General features: G+C 42.2%; 1 protein-coding gene across 1 annotated transcript in view; it reads left to right on the forward strand.

The window, feature by feature from the left end:
- The window catches only part of UTRN (utrophin), a 583870-nt gene that overhangs the window by 126927 nt on the left and 438614 nt on the right, over positions 1-18329 (forward strand). The window contains exons 24-27 of the mRNA XM_063443106.1: positions 7779-7934; positions 12022-12192; positions 14553-14732; positions 16402-16536. Of these exons, the coding sequence (XP_063299176.1) occupies positions 7779-7934; positions 12022-12192; positions 14553-14732; positions 16402-16536 (642 nt within the window). The remainder of the gene's footprint in view (positions 1-7778; positions 7935-12021; positions 12193-14552; positions 14733-16401; positions 16537-18329) is intronic.

Below are 18329 nucleotides of genomic sequence, written 5' to 3' on the forward strand. Positions count from 1 at the left end.
ATGCGACACACACAACCTATGATTGACCTGATAGTGTATAGAAATCAATCTTTAGATGTATAATATTCTGGAGAAACTCGTCTCTCCCATATTATTACACTAATTGACATTTTAAAGGTAAGGTAGACAAGTTTAAAGGCAATCGTCAGGCACTGCCCTACATATATCAATAGTTCAGTAAGAACTCACTTTAGGAAGTATGTCACTATTCAGGGAAAGATAATTGCATCACAGCAGGTCATGGATCTCCCTACATAAATCAACAGCTCAGTGCGAACGTACTTTAGTAGATATGCCCCATTTCAGGCAATAGGTCAGTTTAACCTATCAGTTTATTACTACAAAATATATGCAATTATAATTATGCTCCCCCAATGATCTCCCCAGGTGATCTAAAACCCCTCCCATCATGAAATGGCTCTTACTAGTGTTTCATATAGTTACTGTTGACATTCATATGTATGAGAGCATAAATATAATGTTTTAACATAACTCATACAACTCAAGCTGATAGAAGGGATTTTACCTTTCTGCTCACTTATCTCCTACTCAAAAATAATCTATGTTCAGTATGGGCTTAGATAATTCTAATTTAATGTGTGGCAAGTGTGTAAATGTGGTACGTTTTCCCAGTTCATACATGTGTAACATGTTTTATGTCTGCCACTCACTGTCAGGGTACCTGGAGTCTCTACCTTTGAGAGAGGTAGAGACTTAGAAGGTTATCCGTCCGGACGCCATGTCTCCTCGGTCTCCCGCGGTTCACTCGGTCTTGCTAACGCCGGCCGCGAGGGAGTCACTTCCTTTTATAACAGAAGGACCGGAGGTAGACGTCATGACGCTAACCCGAAACATCCTGCCACTCAAATCTCGGGAGACGAATCAGGACTCGCCGGAGGCGTGTCCCCTCTCCCTAGCCAGGATACTTAACGGTGGTTCTCTCATTCACTCATTGCCCTGTCGTGGTTCTAGTCCGCCTAGTCACACAGTGCTTTATTATTCACTTGTCTTTTGGTTCTGACCCGGCTTTGTTGTTTACTCTCCTGCCTTTCTGTTATCCTTGACCCGGCTTGTCTCTCGCTTACCTGTCCTCTGTTATCCTCGACCTCGGCTTGTCTCTGACCATTCTATTGTAGTTATACGTTAGTCCGGCCATTCTAAGGACCGGTATACGTATCAGCTACTCTTTGTACTCTGCGTGTTGGATCCCTGACCCGATCCTGACATTACGACAGGGCCATGGATCCTGCAGGTACAAATTGTCAGCTTGGTTCTCCTGATCCTAGGTTTGACGCCATGGATCATAGGATGGATCAGATGGCTCTGGCACTACAGGCGCTGCTGTCTCGTCCTATTAATCCACCTGAGGAGAGGCGTAACACTTCTGCTTCTTCTGTGGGTTCAGGGTTAGAGGTAGCTACTGTAGGTGCTTCTTCCCGAGTTACCCCACCTGTACGTTATGCTGGTTCCCCTGAGAGGTGTCGTGGCTTTTTGAACCAGATCAGTATTCATTTCGAGCTACAGCCCCGTTCATACCCTACTGATAGGGCAAAGGTGGGATTTATTATTACCTTACTCATTGAGAAAGCTCTGAGATGGGCGAATCCGTTGTGGGAGAATGATAATCCATTAGTCTATAACTATAATTCCTTTGTAGCTGCTTTTAAAAGAACTTTTGACCCTCCTGGCAGGAAGGCCAATGCAGCCAGATTACTGTTGCGCCTTAGACAAGACAACCAAACACTTGTGGATTATGCACTAGAGTTCAGGTCTTTGGCGGCAGAGGTAAAATGGAATGAACAGGCCTATATAGACGTATTCTTAAATGGATTATCTGATGTAATACTTGATGAGGTAGCTACAAGAGAACTTCCCGAGAATCTGGAGGACTTAATTTCCTTTATCTCCCGTATTGACGAACGCCTAAGGGAGAGACAGAATACTCGAGATAGAACCGCTAAATCTTTCTCTAGACTAGTACCATCATTTCAAGTTGCTGAAACCAAAGATCCACAGGTTTCAGAACCTATGCAGTTAGGCCTTACTCGTCTCTCAGAGGAGGAGAGACAGTACAGGAGAAGAGAGGGACTGTGTATGTATTGTGGGTTCAGAGGTCATGTACGTTTGAGCTGTCCCAGCCGTCCGGGAAACGCTCGCACCTAAGTTTCTCTAGAGGACAGACCTTGGGTGTTTCGATTTTGTCCTCTACTCATAACTACAAAGAACATAGACTCCTATTACCGGTCTCTTTAACTTGGGAGAAGGGAACTTTAGAAACTATGGCATTGATAGACTCCGGCGCTGCTGAGAGTTTTATCGACCAAAAGTTTCTCACCAAACACACTATCCCATCCCAGTTAAGGAAGACACCCTTGGCTGTTGAAGCCATTGATGGTAGACCTTTAGTTGAGCCTGTGATTTCCCGGGAGACCACACCTCTTTACTTAACTATTGGTATTCTACACAAGGAGGAAATATCCCTACTACTCATTTCATCCCCTTCTGTTCCCATAGTCCTGGGATACTCCTGGCTTAAGAAACATAACCCCGTTATAGATTGGAGATCAGGGGAAATAGTTTCTTGGGGCCAGAATTGTCAAGAGAGTTGTTTAAAGAAAGTGTCACCTCTTTGTAGTGTCAACCCACTTAATAACGCTACTGACTCTACCAAAGTACAGATACCGTCCTTGTATCAAGATTTAAAGGCAGTATTTGACAAAAGAAAGGCTGATACCTTACCACCACATAGGCCTTTTGATTGCAAAATTAATTTACTTTCTGGTACCATGCCCCCCAGGGGTCATGTATATCCTTTGTCCACGAATGAAAACTTAGTTCTAGAAGAGTATATTCGTGAAAACCTAGACAAGGGGTTCATTAGAAGATCCTCCTCTCCTGCTGGGGCTGGATTCTTTTTTGTTAAAAAGAAGGATGGTTCTTTAAGACCTTGCATTGACTACCGAGGTCTTAACAAGATAACCATCAGAAATGTTTATCCGATTCCCTTGATCACCGAGCTTTTTGACCGATTAAAAAGTTCTAAAATTTTCACTAAGTTAGACCTTAGAGGTGCTTATAATTTGGTGAGAATCCACGACGGTGACGAGTGGAAAACTGCATTCAATACTCGATATGGGCACTATGAGTATACTGTAATGCCTTTTGGTCTCTGCAATGCTCCGGCAGTATTTCAGGACCTTATTAATGAGGTTCTTAGGGAGTTTCAAGATGACTGTGTAATTGTATACCTTGATGATATTCTTATACATTCCAGGGATATTGAGACTCACCACAGGCAAGTCAGGAGGGTTTTACACAAACTTCTTCAGCATGGCTTGTACTGCAAACTAGAGAAATGCAGCTTTGACCAATCCCAAACTACGTTTCTTGGTTATGTGATTTCTGGGGAAGGGTTTGAAATGGATCCGGAGAAGCTCCAATCCATACTAGACTGGCCTTTACCTCAGGGTCTCAAGGCTATCCAGAGATTCATTGGTTTCTCTAATTACTACAGACGTTTCATTAAGGGATACTCCTCTATCATTGCTCCCATCACTAACATGACCAAACAAGGGGCTGAGACTAAGAATTGGTCTACTGAAGCTCTTCGGGCTTTTGAGACACTCAAAGAGCTGTTTGCTTCCGCACCAATTTTAGTTCACCCTGATACTACTCTACCTTTCCTACTCGAAGTAGACACTTCTGAGACAGGTATAGGTGCTGTTCTGTCCCAAAGGTTGGGTGTAGATAAACCATTACATCCTTGTGGATACTTTTCCAAAAAATTGTCCGGTACTGAAAGCAGATATGACATTGGTGACAGGGAACTACTAGCGGTTATAATGGCCTTGAAGGAGTGGAGACATTTATTGGAGGGTACTTTGCATCCTGTTACTATTTTGACGGATCATAAAAACTTATCCTATATTGGGGAGGCTAAACGACTATCATCTAGACAGGTTCGTTGGTCCATATTTCTCACTCACTTCAACTACGTACTCACATATAGGCCAGGTTCTAAGAATTCTAAAGCCGACGCCTTATCTCGCCAATATGAACCTGCTGCCGTATCTGAGCCGGTTTTGTCCTCTATAGTACCCAAGTGTAACATTATCGCTAACACTACTCTCAAAGTTCATTCCCCGCTACTTGATCAGATAAGGAACTTGCAGCATCTGGCACCTAGACTGACTCCGGTTTCCAGACTTTTCGTTCCTCCTGAACTTCAATTGGAGCTCTTACAGTGTCTTCACGAGAGTAAGGTGGCTGGTCATCCGGGTGTCCGCAAGACGTATTCTTTGATCTCCAAGGATTTCTGGTGGCCGTCGTTACGGAAGGATATTAAGGATTTTATCGGGGTTTGTGTGGTCTGTACTAAAACCAAACTACCGCATACGCTTCCTTGTGGCCTTCTACAACCGCTGGAAATTCCTGACAAACCTTGGTCCTGTGTGGCAATGGACTTTATTGTGGATCTGCCGGTTTCTAAAAAACACACTGTTATCCTCACCGTAGTCGATAGGTTTACCAAGATGGCACATTTCGTACCTTTGCCTAAACTCCCGACTTCTCCTGAATTGGCGGAGGTCTTTGCTAAAGAGATTTTTCGTTTACATGGGATTCCTTCTGAGATCACTTCTGATAGAGGCTCCCAATTTGTTTCACGTTTTTGGAGGTCGTTCTGTTCTCAATTAGGCATCAAATTGAATTTTTCGTCCGCCTATCATCCTCAGTCTAACGGAGCTGCTGAACGAACTAACCAGAAGATTGAGCAATACTTACGTTGTTTTGTTTCCGAACACCAGGACGATTGGGTCGGTTTGATTCCTTGGGCAGAGTTTGCGCACAACAATCTTGTTTGTGACTCCACGCATTCAAGTCCCTTCTTCATGAACTATGGCTTTCATCCATCCATTCTTCCCCCGGTTTCTCCTTCCCAAGGAGTGCCGTCGGTTGATGTCCATGTGGCCAACTTGAGGAAGTTGTGGGATCAGACTCAACAGATTCTTCTACACAATTCTGTACTGGTAAAGAAACATGCTGACAAACGTAGAAGGGCGGCTCCGAATTTTGTTCCAGGCGATAGAGTGTGGTTGAGCACTAGGAATATTCGTCTTAAAGTTCCTTCCATGAAATTCGCTCCTCGTTATATTGGTCCCTACAGGATCTTGACTCGAATTAACCCAGTGGCATATCGTCTAGCTCTTCCAGCTACTTTACGCATCCCGAACTCCTTTCACGTGTCATTGTTGAAACCTCTAATCTGTAACAGATTCTCCTCCACAATCGCCCCTCCGCGCCCTGTTCAGGTGGAGGGTCAGGAGGAATATGAGGTTAACTCCATTATTGATTCTCGTGTCTCCCGGGGACGAGTACAATATTTAGTTGACTGGAAGGGATATGGTCCTGAGGAGAGGAGTTGGGTACCACAAGAGGATGTTCATGCTCCTCGTCTTCGCAGGGCATTTCACTCCCGCTTTCCATCTCGCCCCGGCTCCTTCCGCCCGGTGGGCGTATCTGAGGGGGGGGGTACTGTCAGGGTACCTGGAGTCTCTACCTTTGAGAGAGGTAGAGACTTAGAAGGTTATCCGTCCGGACGCCATGTCTCCTCGGTCTCCCGCGGTTCACTCGGTCTTGCTAACGCCGGCCGCGAGGGAGTCACTTCCTTTTATAACAGAAGGACCGGAGGTAGACGTCATGACGCTAACCCGAAACATCCTGCCACTCAAATCTCGGGAGACGAATCAGGACTCGCCGGAGGCGTGTCCCCTCTCCCTAGCCAGGATACTTAACGGTGGTTCTCTCATTCACTCATTGCCCTGTCGTGGTTCTAGTCCGCCTAGTCACACAGTGCTTTATTATTCACTTGTCTTTTGGTTCTGACCCGGCTTTGTTGTTTACTCTCCTGCCTTTCTGTTATCCTTGACCCGGCTTGTCTCTCGCTTACCTGTCCTCTGTTATCCTCGACCTCGGCTTGTCTCTGACCATTCTATTGTAGTTATACGTTAGTCCGGCCATTCTAAGGACCGGTATACGTATCAGCTACTCTTTGTACTCTGCGTGTTGGATCCCTGACCCGATCCTGACACTCACTTCCTAACTGCTTGGGGTGTTCTTTCTGAAATCGTCCTATCTAAGGTACTATCTATGTTGTGCATACAGAAGCTCTGGAGATGTAGGCTGATGCCTTGTGAGATGGTCCTAAAAACCTATGTAACCCCGATGGGTAAAATCCTAGGCATTGCAGTTGTTATCACATTGCAAAATAATGAGGGATAAACACAAATAAAAATAGCCATTACATTAATACCAACGACATCCACATTGTAATATACCCTGTTTCCCTGAAAATAAGGCATCCCCAGAAATAAGCCCTAGCTTATTTTTGGGTGATGCTCGTAATATAAGCCCTACCCTGAAAATAAGCCCTAGTCGCCAATCACTGGTTCGCTAATCTATGTTTGGGGAATTTTCCCTGAACGTAGATTCGCGGGATTCCATTTGCAAGTAAGCTAAACTATGTTCGGGGAAGTTTCCCGAGCTTAGATTCGTGTGATTCCATTTGCGAGTAAACTAATCTATGTTCGGGACGTTTCCCAAACATAGATTTGCGGGATTCCATTCACGAGTAAGCTAATCTATGTTCGGGAAAGTTTCCCCGAACATAGATTCGCGGGATTCCATGCATTATTGAACTGGCCTAATGTGTTTTTTTGGGGAAAAATTAAAATAAGACCCGGTCTTATTTTCGAGGAGACACGGTAGCAACATGCTGGAATTCTACAGTGGTATTGCAAATAATAAATACAACTATGCTATCTACCATGCACTTTTATTGCCGTGACCATATGGTTCAACCCTTTGCAAATAATCCAGTATGTCATGTACAGCCCTGCCTCTCCTGTTAGCATTTGGGGTTTTAAGTAATTGCTTGAGTCTCATGGCAAAGCAGAGCTGGGCTATACACAGCAATATGGTAAGGACGTTTAAAAAGAAATTGATTATATTAATGAATTATAGGTTGTTGGACTGTGAGTGAGAATTAGCTGGTGTAAAACGTTTTGGCTAGATTTCTTGTTGGTGAAAACTGTTTTATTATAGCTAGTTTGTTCACTAATTAGACAGTTCTACTGTATGTATCTGTCTGAAAAATATTTGATTATATTCATATCATACTGACATACATATGTAAAAAAAAATATTTGATTATATTCATGTACTCATTTATAATGTTTTTACTGTTCGTGTAAATTTTGCAGTAACTCCTAGTATATATTCCGTTAAGTAGACACTTAAGAGTTAACTTGATGACTGCATTTCATTATACAGTAAAATACAATTTTAGGTTATTTTTCATACTTTTGCAACAGCTCGTGGTTGATCCTGTGACACAACTTAAGAGCAAATGCAGATAATATAATTGTTAAATGAACACAGATGGCTTTGCGTCTTTATCTAAGGCTGTAGCACCAGAAGTAATCATGAATTAATACCACATATAGATCCTTTGAAGAATATCAGCATTTACACTGTGCTTTACACTCTTGAGGCAATATTTATTGACCAGATATCAGTTTAACTCTGAAAAATTAGTATAAATTCTTCCTTAAGAGTATATTGTAAAAGTTGCGGTTCACTTACCAGTGATGATAGCAGCAGAGCCCCTGTATTGAAATAACTATATGATAAGGACCAGCAAGGCATTTTTAATGAATTTAGGCATTTAATTCTATAATTCTTCCAGATTCCATTAACTGTATCTACTGGATTCTTTTTAGGCACTTGTTAATGAAATGGAAACAGTTGAAGCCTCTTTAAAAAAGATGAGTGAAGTAGAGGTTGCACTTAGAAGACACCCGGATACAATGATCAATACATGGGTACAGCCCAGGCTTAATGATCAACAGGAGCAGTGGGAGAAATTAAGCAAGCAGGTAAATTAAACATTCAGCAATACATTATAAAAACAGACTGTAATATATTTTTAATTCTATTGAAATGCAAACTTATATTTCTTCACAATTGGAACCAAGGTAAGAAGAGTAGAGAGGCAGTGGCAGAACTAATGAAGAGAGTGCTCTGTAGTAAAAAATAAAAAATTAAAAAATTGTCCCCGCCCCCCACTTCCCCATAGAGCAAAGATGACCAAAAGGCAGATTCACTGTCAAACAATTCCTACAATGCTTTACCAGGTGTGGATCTACCATTCTTGCTGGGTTGTATATGTGTCTAGTGCTAGTGTGTAAATGTTTGTCTATACTGCAGATGTTTGAATGCAGGGATGTATTTTTGTGCAGATTTGGTGCTTGAACGCACGGGTGTGCTTGTTTGTAGTAATATTGTTTGTGTGTTGGTGTTGCCCACAGGGCTGTTTTTGTGTACACTGTTGGCGTTTGAATTCAGTTCTGTTTTGTGTGTAGTGTTACTGTTTGCATGCAAGCATGTGTTTATGTATAGTGCTGCCATTTAAATGCAGACGATTCCCACAATGCTTTACACTGTTGACGTTTGAAATACACAAACAGTGCATGCTCTTCATTAAAAAGTTGTTAAGTTCACTTTGCTGTGTGCCTGGATCTTCTTTGATTTACATATATACTGACACACACACAGATCGACAAACACTGACACACATGCACAGATACATACTCTGACACAAACACACATGTACCTTCGCCCTCACAGTGAGTCTAGCTCTCCCTCCTATGGTCTGTTCTTTAAATTATCCTAACTGTAGTCCTGCATCCTTCCGTTTTTTGTAAACTAACAGTGGTATTAGTGAGGCCTGAAAGAGTTTCATATGCTTTCATAGGTGACAGGTGTCAGCGTGATGGTAGTTCTGCGCCTGTAGCGATATTATGCTTTTTCAGTCAGTATTTTTATATAACAAAATTGCCTAAAATAGATACTTGGTGTATAAGCATTTCAAGATCCTACTAGTTTGATAAATAGTTGGATAATAAGTAACACTGAAGCTCTTTATGAAAACACAGTGACATTTGTGTAGTTTGGCTGTAGTAGTTCCATGTAGTATGAAAGTTGACATATTCAAGTTTTAGAACTTCAATTTGCGCTAAATCAATCTTGGTAACAGGCTGAAAAGTATCCTAACTAATGATGTCGCGAACACGAAATTTTCCGTTCGCGAATGGCGAACGCGAACTTCCGCAAATGTTCATGAACGGGCGAACCGCCGTAGACTTCAATAGGCAGGCGAATTTTAAAACCCACAGGGACTCTTTCTGGCCACAATAGTGATGGAAAAGTTGTTTCAAGGGGACTAACACCTGGACTGTGGCATGCCGGAGGGGGATCCATGGCAAAACTCCCATGGAAAATTACATAGTTGATGCAGAGTCTGGTTTTAATCCATAAAGGGCATAAATCACCTAACATTCCTAAATTGTTTGGAATAACATGCTTTAAAACATCAGGTATGATGTTGTATCGATCAGGTAGTGTAAGGGTTACGCCCGCTTCACAGTGACAGACCAAACTCCCCGTTTAACGCACCGCAAACAACCGCAAACAGTCCAGGAGGCTACAGGACTCACCCACCGAATAGCATTGGCAACAATACCCGGCAATCTATGGCTCCTGAATAGCAGTCGCAGAGATACAGCACCCACGGACTGGTGATCCTTAAGGTGCAGCTAAAGCCACTTCGTCTATAGACAGTCATAACAGTTAACCTTTCCACATCATATACATGTCGCAATGCATAGTCTCTGAGAGCGGTTGATCACGATTCATACTAGGATGCCTTCCATGTTTTAGTGCAAACTAGTCTAACTACTAATATAGTTGAAACATGCTACTTTTATTCATGCCAGACAACCATGCAGGCCAGACTAACAAACATGCCAGGGCCAATCATAGTTAACCACCTCAGATAGTAACATGGCTCCCTCTATATACAGAGTAAACATGACTCCCTCTATATACAGAGTAACATGGCTCCCTCTATATACATTGTAACATGGCTCCCCTCTATATACAGAGTAACATGGCTCCTCTCTATATACAGAGTAACATGGCTCCCCTCTATATACAGTGTAAACATGGCTCCTCTCTATATACAGAGTAACATGGCTCCCCTCTATATACTGTGTAAACATGGCTCCCTCTATATACAGAGTAACATGGCTCCCCTCAAGATACAGTGTAAACATGGCTCCTCTCTATATACAGAGTAACATGGCTCCCTCTATATACAGTGTAAACATGGCTCCTCTCTATATACAGAGTAACATGGCTCCGCTCTATATACCGTGTAAACATGGCTCCCTCTATATACAGAGTAACATGGCTCCCCTCTATATACAGTGTAAACATGGCTCCTCTCTATATACAGAGTAACATGGCTTCCCTCTATATACCGTGTAAACATGGCTCCCTCTATATATAGAGTAACATGGCTCCCCTCTATATACAGTGTAACATGGCTCCCCTCTATATACAGTGTAACATGGCTCCCCTCTATATACAGTGTAACATGGCTCCCCTCTATATACCGTGTCAACATGGCTCCCTCTATATACAGAGTAACATGGCTCCTGACCTGCGGGTGGGGGCCCTATAAAAGAATAACGGGGGGGGGACCTACTGTCCTCCCCCCCTGCCCCCCACCCCTGCGCGGCGAGTGGGGGCCCTAAGTTACAATAAGGGGGGGGACCTACTGTCCTCCACCCCGGCCCCCACCCCTGCGCAGTGGGTGGGGGCCCTAAAAAACAATAAGGGGGGGACCTATTGTCCCTCCGGCCCCCACCCCTGAGCGGCGGGTGGGGCCCTATAAAAGAATAATGGGGGGGGACCTACTGTCCTCCCCCCGGCCGCCACCCCTGAGTGGCGGGTGGGGGCCCTAAATGGTGACCCCCCCCATCAAAGGTGACTAGGGGTCCCCAAGCCCCTAGTCACCCACCCCCTCACCCAAATAAAAAAGCCCCTACCTACCCCCCTCACCCTAAAAAATAGTGAGGGGGGAATAAAATTACTACCCTGTAAAGTAAAATTCAACTTACTATTCAACGTCTTCTTTTTTCTAAAATCTTAATTTTTCAGCCCCAAAAAAAGCCAAATAAAAAGCCATCATACCCGTCGAACTTAAAAATAAAATAAAGAACCCGAGCGCAAAAAAAATTCCTGACAAAAAAGAAAAAACCCGACACTCAAAAAATTAATCCATCTTCACCCATGGAGGGCTCCGCGCAGACTAGGGTATTAACATATACCCTATTGTTACAATTGTTACTTGAAAAGAATGAGGAATTCCCTTGGGGTACCACATGCTCATTTGTTATACCTCCATGCACTACAAAAATAAAGAATGTAAAAAAAATAAAAAAAAATTATAAAAACAAAATGTATGCAGCTTCCGAATGAATCTAAAATGGATGCTGTCCAGGACGTGGAAGGGTCTTGGAGGGAGGGTCTGCTGCTGATTGGCTGGAATGTGTCTGCTGACTGTGAGGTACAGGGTCAACGTTTACTCAATGATGACGAATAGGGGGTGGACCGAATATCGCATATGTTCGCTGTCCGCGGCGGACGCGAACACGCGATGTTCGCCAGGAACTATTCGCCAGCGAACCGTTCGGGACATCACTAATCCTAACACAGTCAAGTTCAGCCTTTCAATCACCATTCTTGATGCTTTCATTTTTACTGTTCAAAGCTGTTTATTGAACAGAACAATAATGCTGAGAGATATGCAAAGAATTGCCAGTGCATAATTCTCGATGCCTTGAATCTTAAAAAAATTAAAATAAATAATCCTCCAAAATGGCAATCATGTCTCCTTGCATCACCAATTACTATTAATGCTTAGCTATCTTACAATGTGTTATTGCCTTGATATAATTAACTCATTTTAACTAGGCTCAGTGAGGACCATAGAAAGTCACTTGCGACTCATAGGCCTCTATGTGCGCAAAGAAAATAAGGTGTATAACATTTGCATGCATTTTAGATAATCTTCTGGTGTGGTCCTTGTCTTATTTTATGTATATACTTGTTTTCAAGGTAATTCACCAGATGAACAGGCTATCTGAGAGCCAGGAGAAAGCAGTGAACTTGAAGAAAGACTTGGTAGAGATGCGGGAATGGATGATACAGGCTGAAGAAGAATACTTAGAAAAGGATTTTGAATATAGGTCTCCAGACGAACTAGAGAATGCGGTGGAGGAAATGAAAGTAAGTACTGTAAGGATGGTAGAATTGAGAGCAGTTGCAACTTGCATGTCTTTCTATTTACCGAGTTAAAAAGCTTTATTAGCATATCAAGGAAAGGTGATTGGTGTAACTTGGCAGTAAGAGTGATCGGCAACAAAATGTGATACTCATTATTTTGTTTAAAGCAGTTTTGAAACCTGTAGTAAAAAAAAAAAAAAGTGATTTTGATGAATAGTGTTAATATATGTGATAACCGTTTTGGTTGGGACAGATGGAGGAGTTTGCACCCTCCTTGTCACTAGAAGCAAAGGACATATGAATGTTGGAGAGAGATTTTTATGTGGAGTGTTTAGGGATCAGTGGTTTAGGAATGAGTTGTAATGTGTCTTTGATGTTTAAGTCAATTAATTAGTGTTAGAGAGACACACAGATGGATTGGAAGGTGACAGAGGCACAGACAAGGGCTGGGGGGACAAAGACACGCACAGAGTGGTTGGAGGGACAGAAAGACACACAGAGTGTTGGAGACTATGGCAAAGAGACACACAGGTATTAGGGGGGGTCAAAGAGACATAGAGAGTCTGTTTCACAATGGTTGCTATTGTAGCATGTAAGCTATGTTTTATAATGCTTTTTCACTGATGTGGCTGCCACAGGCCTACTCATATGTTTCTATTCTTGTCTCTTGCTTTATAAAAGGCATAACAACACCTTCTTTAAATAAGGATTGTAAAAAAAAAGAGACGTACAGAGGGTCTGGAAGGACAAAGAGGCACACAGATGGGCTGGGGGGACAAAGAGGCGCACATTGGGGGTCGATGCCAAAGAGGCACACAGAGGGCTGGAAGGGGCAAAGAGTCACAGAGAGGTTGCTGAGGGAAAAAGAGACGCACAGAGGGGCTGGAGGGGGACAAAGAGACACACAGAAAGGCCGGCGGTACACAGAGACACACATAGGTTGCTGGAGGGACAAAGAGATGCACAGAGGGGCTGGCAGGAACACAGAGGCACACAAAAGGGCCAGGAGGAACAAAAAGACACACAAAGGTGCTGGAGGGGGACAAAGAGACACACAGAAAGGCTGAGGGGCAAAGGGACATACAGAGTTTGCTGGTGCGACAAAGAGACACACAGAAGGGATGGAGGGGGACACAGAGGCACACAGAAGGGTTGGGAGGGAGGGACAGAAAGGCACACAGAGGGGCTGGATGGGACAAAGAAACAAACACAGGTGCTGTAGGGGGACAACGAGACACACAGAAAGACTGGGGGACAAAGAGACACACAGAGTGCTGGAAGAGACACAGGAGGGCTGTGAGGGAACAAAAAGACACACAGAGGGGCTGCGGGGGACAAATAGACATTCAAAGGAGCTGGGAGGGCAAAGAGAGACAGAGGTTGCTGGGGGGACAAATAAGTACACAGATGGGATAGGGGACAAAGAGGCACACATTGGGGCTCAATGCCAAAGAGACACACAGAAGGGCTGGAGGGGGACAAAAAGACACATAGAAAGGCTGGTGGGACACAGAGACACACATAAAATCCTGGGGGAACAAAGAGACACACAGAGGGTCTGGAGGGGAACACAGAGGCACACAAGATGGCCGGAAGGGACAAAAAGACACACAGAGGTGCTGGTGGGGACAAAAAAACAAACACAGGTCCTGGAGGAGGATAGAGAGACACACAGAAGGGCTGGGGGACAAATAGACATACAGAGGGGCTGGAGGGGGACACAGAGGCACACAGAAGAGTTGGCAGGGACAATAAGACACACAGAGGGGCTGGATGGGATAAAGAGGCACACTGAATGGCTGGGAGGGACAAAAAGATACACAGAGTGCTAAAGGGGACAAAGAAGGGCCGAGGGGAACAAAGATACACAGATAGGGGCTGCAGGGGACAAAGATACATGCAGAGGGGCTGGGAGGAGAAAAAGACACACAACGTTAGCAATTTGTGTTGTATTGCATTGGCCCATATGATATAAATGTATTGTTTAATTGTGTGATATGTCACATGATCGGCATTATCCAGCATTTCATCTATCTGTAAGCATTTAATATACTATGTCTGTACGTATGATTAAGGTTGTTCAAGCCAAAAAATTGCACTAGTAGTGTCTTTCCACAATAAACGTAACCTCTTAAAGCTTATTGTGTTTGTTTGTTTGATGTATGCATATTTTGCAGAGACCACGTCTTAGAGCACACCGGTAACCTAGAGGAGGGTTTTCTTGTAGTGATGACTTAAAGTTGATGACTTAAGGATAATTATATGGCACTTATTTTGTGGAACAGGCAATGCCAACAGCCATTAACATGTAGATAATTATTAATCAATAGATTGTAATCAAGTACTTTGTGTTCTGCATGCAGAGAGCAAAAGAGGATGTGCTGCAGAAAGAGGTGAGGGTGAAGATTTTGAAGGACAATATAAAGACATTAGCTGCCAAAGGTCCAAATGGTGGTCAAGACCTGACAACTGAACTGAAGGAAGTGCTGGACAATTACCAGCTTCTCTGTAACAGGATCCGGGGGAAGTGTCACACGTTGGAGGTAGTATATATAGAAAAACTGGCAAGTCTCAAAACTGGAATAATCAATAAAATTATCAAACAAGTAATTTTCTGTTATTTTGAAATTCTAGTTATTAATGATTTGACATATATGGGCCTACATTAATATTTTTGGATATGTTTTCCAAATTATTTCATATTTTGAATAAAGTATTAAAATAATTCAATGGTGTAAAAACATTTTTAAATTGTTTGATATTTTTTTGGGAAAAAAATGATGTATATATATTTTATATTTTGGAAGAAACCATTTTAAAAGCTTATCCAAAAATATTACGCTAAAGCCCATGGTAAGATATTACGGTATTTCCTTCAGAATTCTAAAAGTACAAACAGCCTAAATGATTGTATATCACAGAGCTATCACAGAGCCATCACAGAGACGCAACTTTTTCATCAGATTGAATATTGTAGAGATTTAACAAGAGAAATACAAATGTTATGCCATAATACCTGAATTAGAAAAATTCGCCCTAACAGCACACATATCCCTGGAACAGGGAGCAACCCCAAGCAGGGAAACGAAAGAATAACGAAACAGGAGACAAAGGGGCCTAAGCAAACCCACGACTAGAGACGATTGACTGGATCAAATAGCTAGATAGGCAACACAACACTTTCTGATAGATAACATACATGACACCAGAAGAAACATGGAAAAAGGGAGTTTAAGACGCACGAGGCACTAGCACACTAGACATTAGGAGAGACAACAACAAGAGAGACCAAGCCAGAGAATGGGACACTAACCCCCAGACGAGAAAAGAGGTATGAGCACACTAAAAGTAGGCACAACCCAAAAACCTCACTACCCCACTGAGCATTTAAAGAGCTGAGACACTGATGATCACCTGAGACCTCTAAACAAATGGCGCCCTCCTTACAAAACTCCCTAGTAATCAAGGTTTCAGAGGTGCTATGCATAACACTCTTGGGAATGTGGAATCCTCTCCAATGACACGCTACTACAAAAGAACATAGCGATTCTATAACGACATGTTCCTCTATCTAACGATTAACGCTGGACTAATATGTTTTATGAATGTTATGAAAATTCTGTAATAACCAAAGAAATACTTAAACATGTTTGTAAAATATTCATGCACGCTCAAAAAAAACCTTGGAATAAAAAAATAAAAAAAAACTCCATCTCACCTGTTTTTACTGGTTATTAATTTTAAACCCAAAATTTTAAATTCTCTTGCCAATTCCTGGTATAGCGAATAGCCCCATTGTTTTGTTTACATAGGAGGTGCTTGCGTGAATCTCTTGTGAAGATGGCTTAATGACTTTGAAACTATTTATTATTTATTTAATGGCCATAGAAGCTTATTTAATAACTGCACTTCGCACTAGCCATACACTAAGACTGAGAAATTTTAACTTTTAGCATCTTAGTAAATAAGCATTTGAGTGCAAGACTACTGAACAATTATCAGCATGCTAAATTCAGTTTGTAAAAAGTGTTAGCTCACCACAGTGTATGGCTGGAACATACAGAATGACCCAATTATAAGATAACCACAATAAAGATCGTGCATGTTTGTTTCTTTCAAGTTTTGTACACCTATAGGCCGTGTTTTGTATTTAGCCGAGCTGAGGATAACGTGTGCAAAGCAGTCACTTCCTTTCATCCTTGCTCTTTCTAGGAAGTCTGGTCGTGCTGGATTGAGCTTCTCCAATTTCTGAAACTAGAAACTGCCTGGCTAGACACATTGGAGGAAAAAATCCAGAACTCGTCAACTCTACCTGACAGAGCTGATTTAGTGAGCGAGACATTGGAGGTATTGTATCTTCACTGTTTTGTCTGATTAAAAGTAAAACCTGGCATTCCTGAGCAGATAGTATTATATTGCAAACATACTCATTGCTCCTTATACCCACCCTTCTTATAGCCCGACCATAGGAAAATATAATAAGAGACTATCCCAGATTGCTTGGAATGTGATTTATTTAATGTTTAGTTTGATTGAATGAAAGTCTCTCCTGCCAATGTTAAAGGGTCTCTCCATCCAAAAACTGTGTTTTTTAAGAATACACTGATTTTGGTTAGAGTAACCCTTCCTACCCTGGTCCCCCTCCCCTCTCTGTTCATAGTTTTTTATATTTGTTTTTTTAAATGAAGCATGAACTTACCTGTGTTCCAGCACCAAGGTCAAGTTCTCCCCTTAGTCTGATCTACCTCTGCTGATGTTGTTTCCTGTTGCTGGACGGGAAGGGATGCAGGGAGAGGACAGGCAGAGGGGAGGACATGGGGGAAAGGAGGGCATGCCATCAAGGGAACACCTGTCTTTAGAGTGCTGACTTCAGATGTCCAATATATTTAGAATTGATAATAGCCAGGCTGGAAGTCATGTTCCAAGCTGGCTAATGACGCCCCAATGATGCTGCCATTGGGAGTGTTAGACTTCTGGAAGCAAAGGGGTTACACACTGTATATGCAGCATTTCATGGCAAAATTGTGCACATACAGCTTTTAGTAACCATGACCACTTTAAATCACTGAAGTGCTTGGAGTAACCCTTTAAGTGAATCCTCTTAGAGGAGTTCTACACTAACAATTCACCGTCCTGCTTTCAGCTAACATTCCTGTGTAATGCAAAAACAGATGAAAATACAGAAATAAACTAGAGTGGGGCTGCAGCAATGGCTAGCGCATTCATGATCCCAAATATATAAACAAAATAAATCCAATAAGTCACATGCGCACTATCCCAAATCTGTATGTACATGTGAATAACAGAGTATCACTGCAGTGACCATTAATGTGCAATCTAACTGGCCAACATCAAGTCAAATCTCTGAGTCCTACACTAACAATTCATGTTGCTGCTTTTAGTTTAAAAAAAAAAACGAAATCTCTCATAAAACAGAAGAGGTTATTCTTATGAACTCCTACAAACTAACTGACTCTAAATAGCGCACATCTGGGGTGGGCAGTAGATCAATTTGTGTCCACTTATGAAAAGGCTTTGATAAGGGAAACCATGAAATATTATATGGAGTATTACATTTCAGCAAACACTACATTGTTTGCTCATTATACTATTTTTACCATCCAATAGCAGTGACATTTGCTCTGTAGAACACTTTTACCTTCATTCTAATTAGGGAGGATGGAACTATGTGACTTTTATTCCACCTCCAGGATTCCTCTTCCAATGCTAATAAACTACAAACCCCATGATCCTAATTGTTAGCTGGGAGTCGTGTTAGTTTCTGTTAGATAACCTAAAGGAAACCCTCTGTTGGAGAGTTCCATTGAGATACTGTATTGGTTCCAACTCTTCCTGTAATGCACACCCATCATTTACTGCCAAGCTAGGATATCTCTAAAATTCTCATTATTATGTGTGTCATATGCTTAATTTCAACAGATGTAAGGCTATTATAAATAACACTTTTAGGCACAGAACAATGGATCACTAGATTATTTGCTGCTTGTACAACATGAGAGGACCCATCGGTATATATATTGTCTAATCCCAGTCTGGGATACAATAAATGTTAATTTAATCATATTCATGCCAGAAGGCTCAGAAACAAAATCAAATTTTAGCTGCTAATAGGATATGTC

The sequence above is a fragment of the Pelobates fuscus genome, chromosome 2 (assembly GCF_036172605.1).
Source record: "Pelobates fuscus isolate aPelFus1 chromosome 2, aPelFus1.pri, whole genome shotgun sequence".
In the NCBI taxonomy this organism is placed as follows: Eukaryota; Metazoa; Chordata; class Amphibia; order Anura; family Pelobatidae; genus Pelobates; species Pelobates fuscus.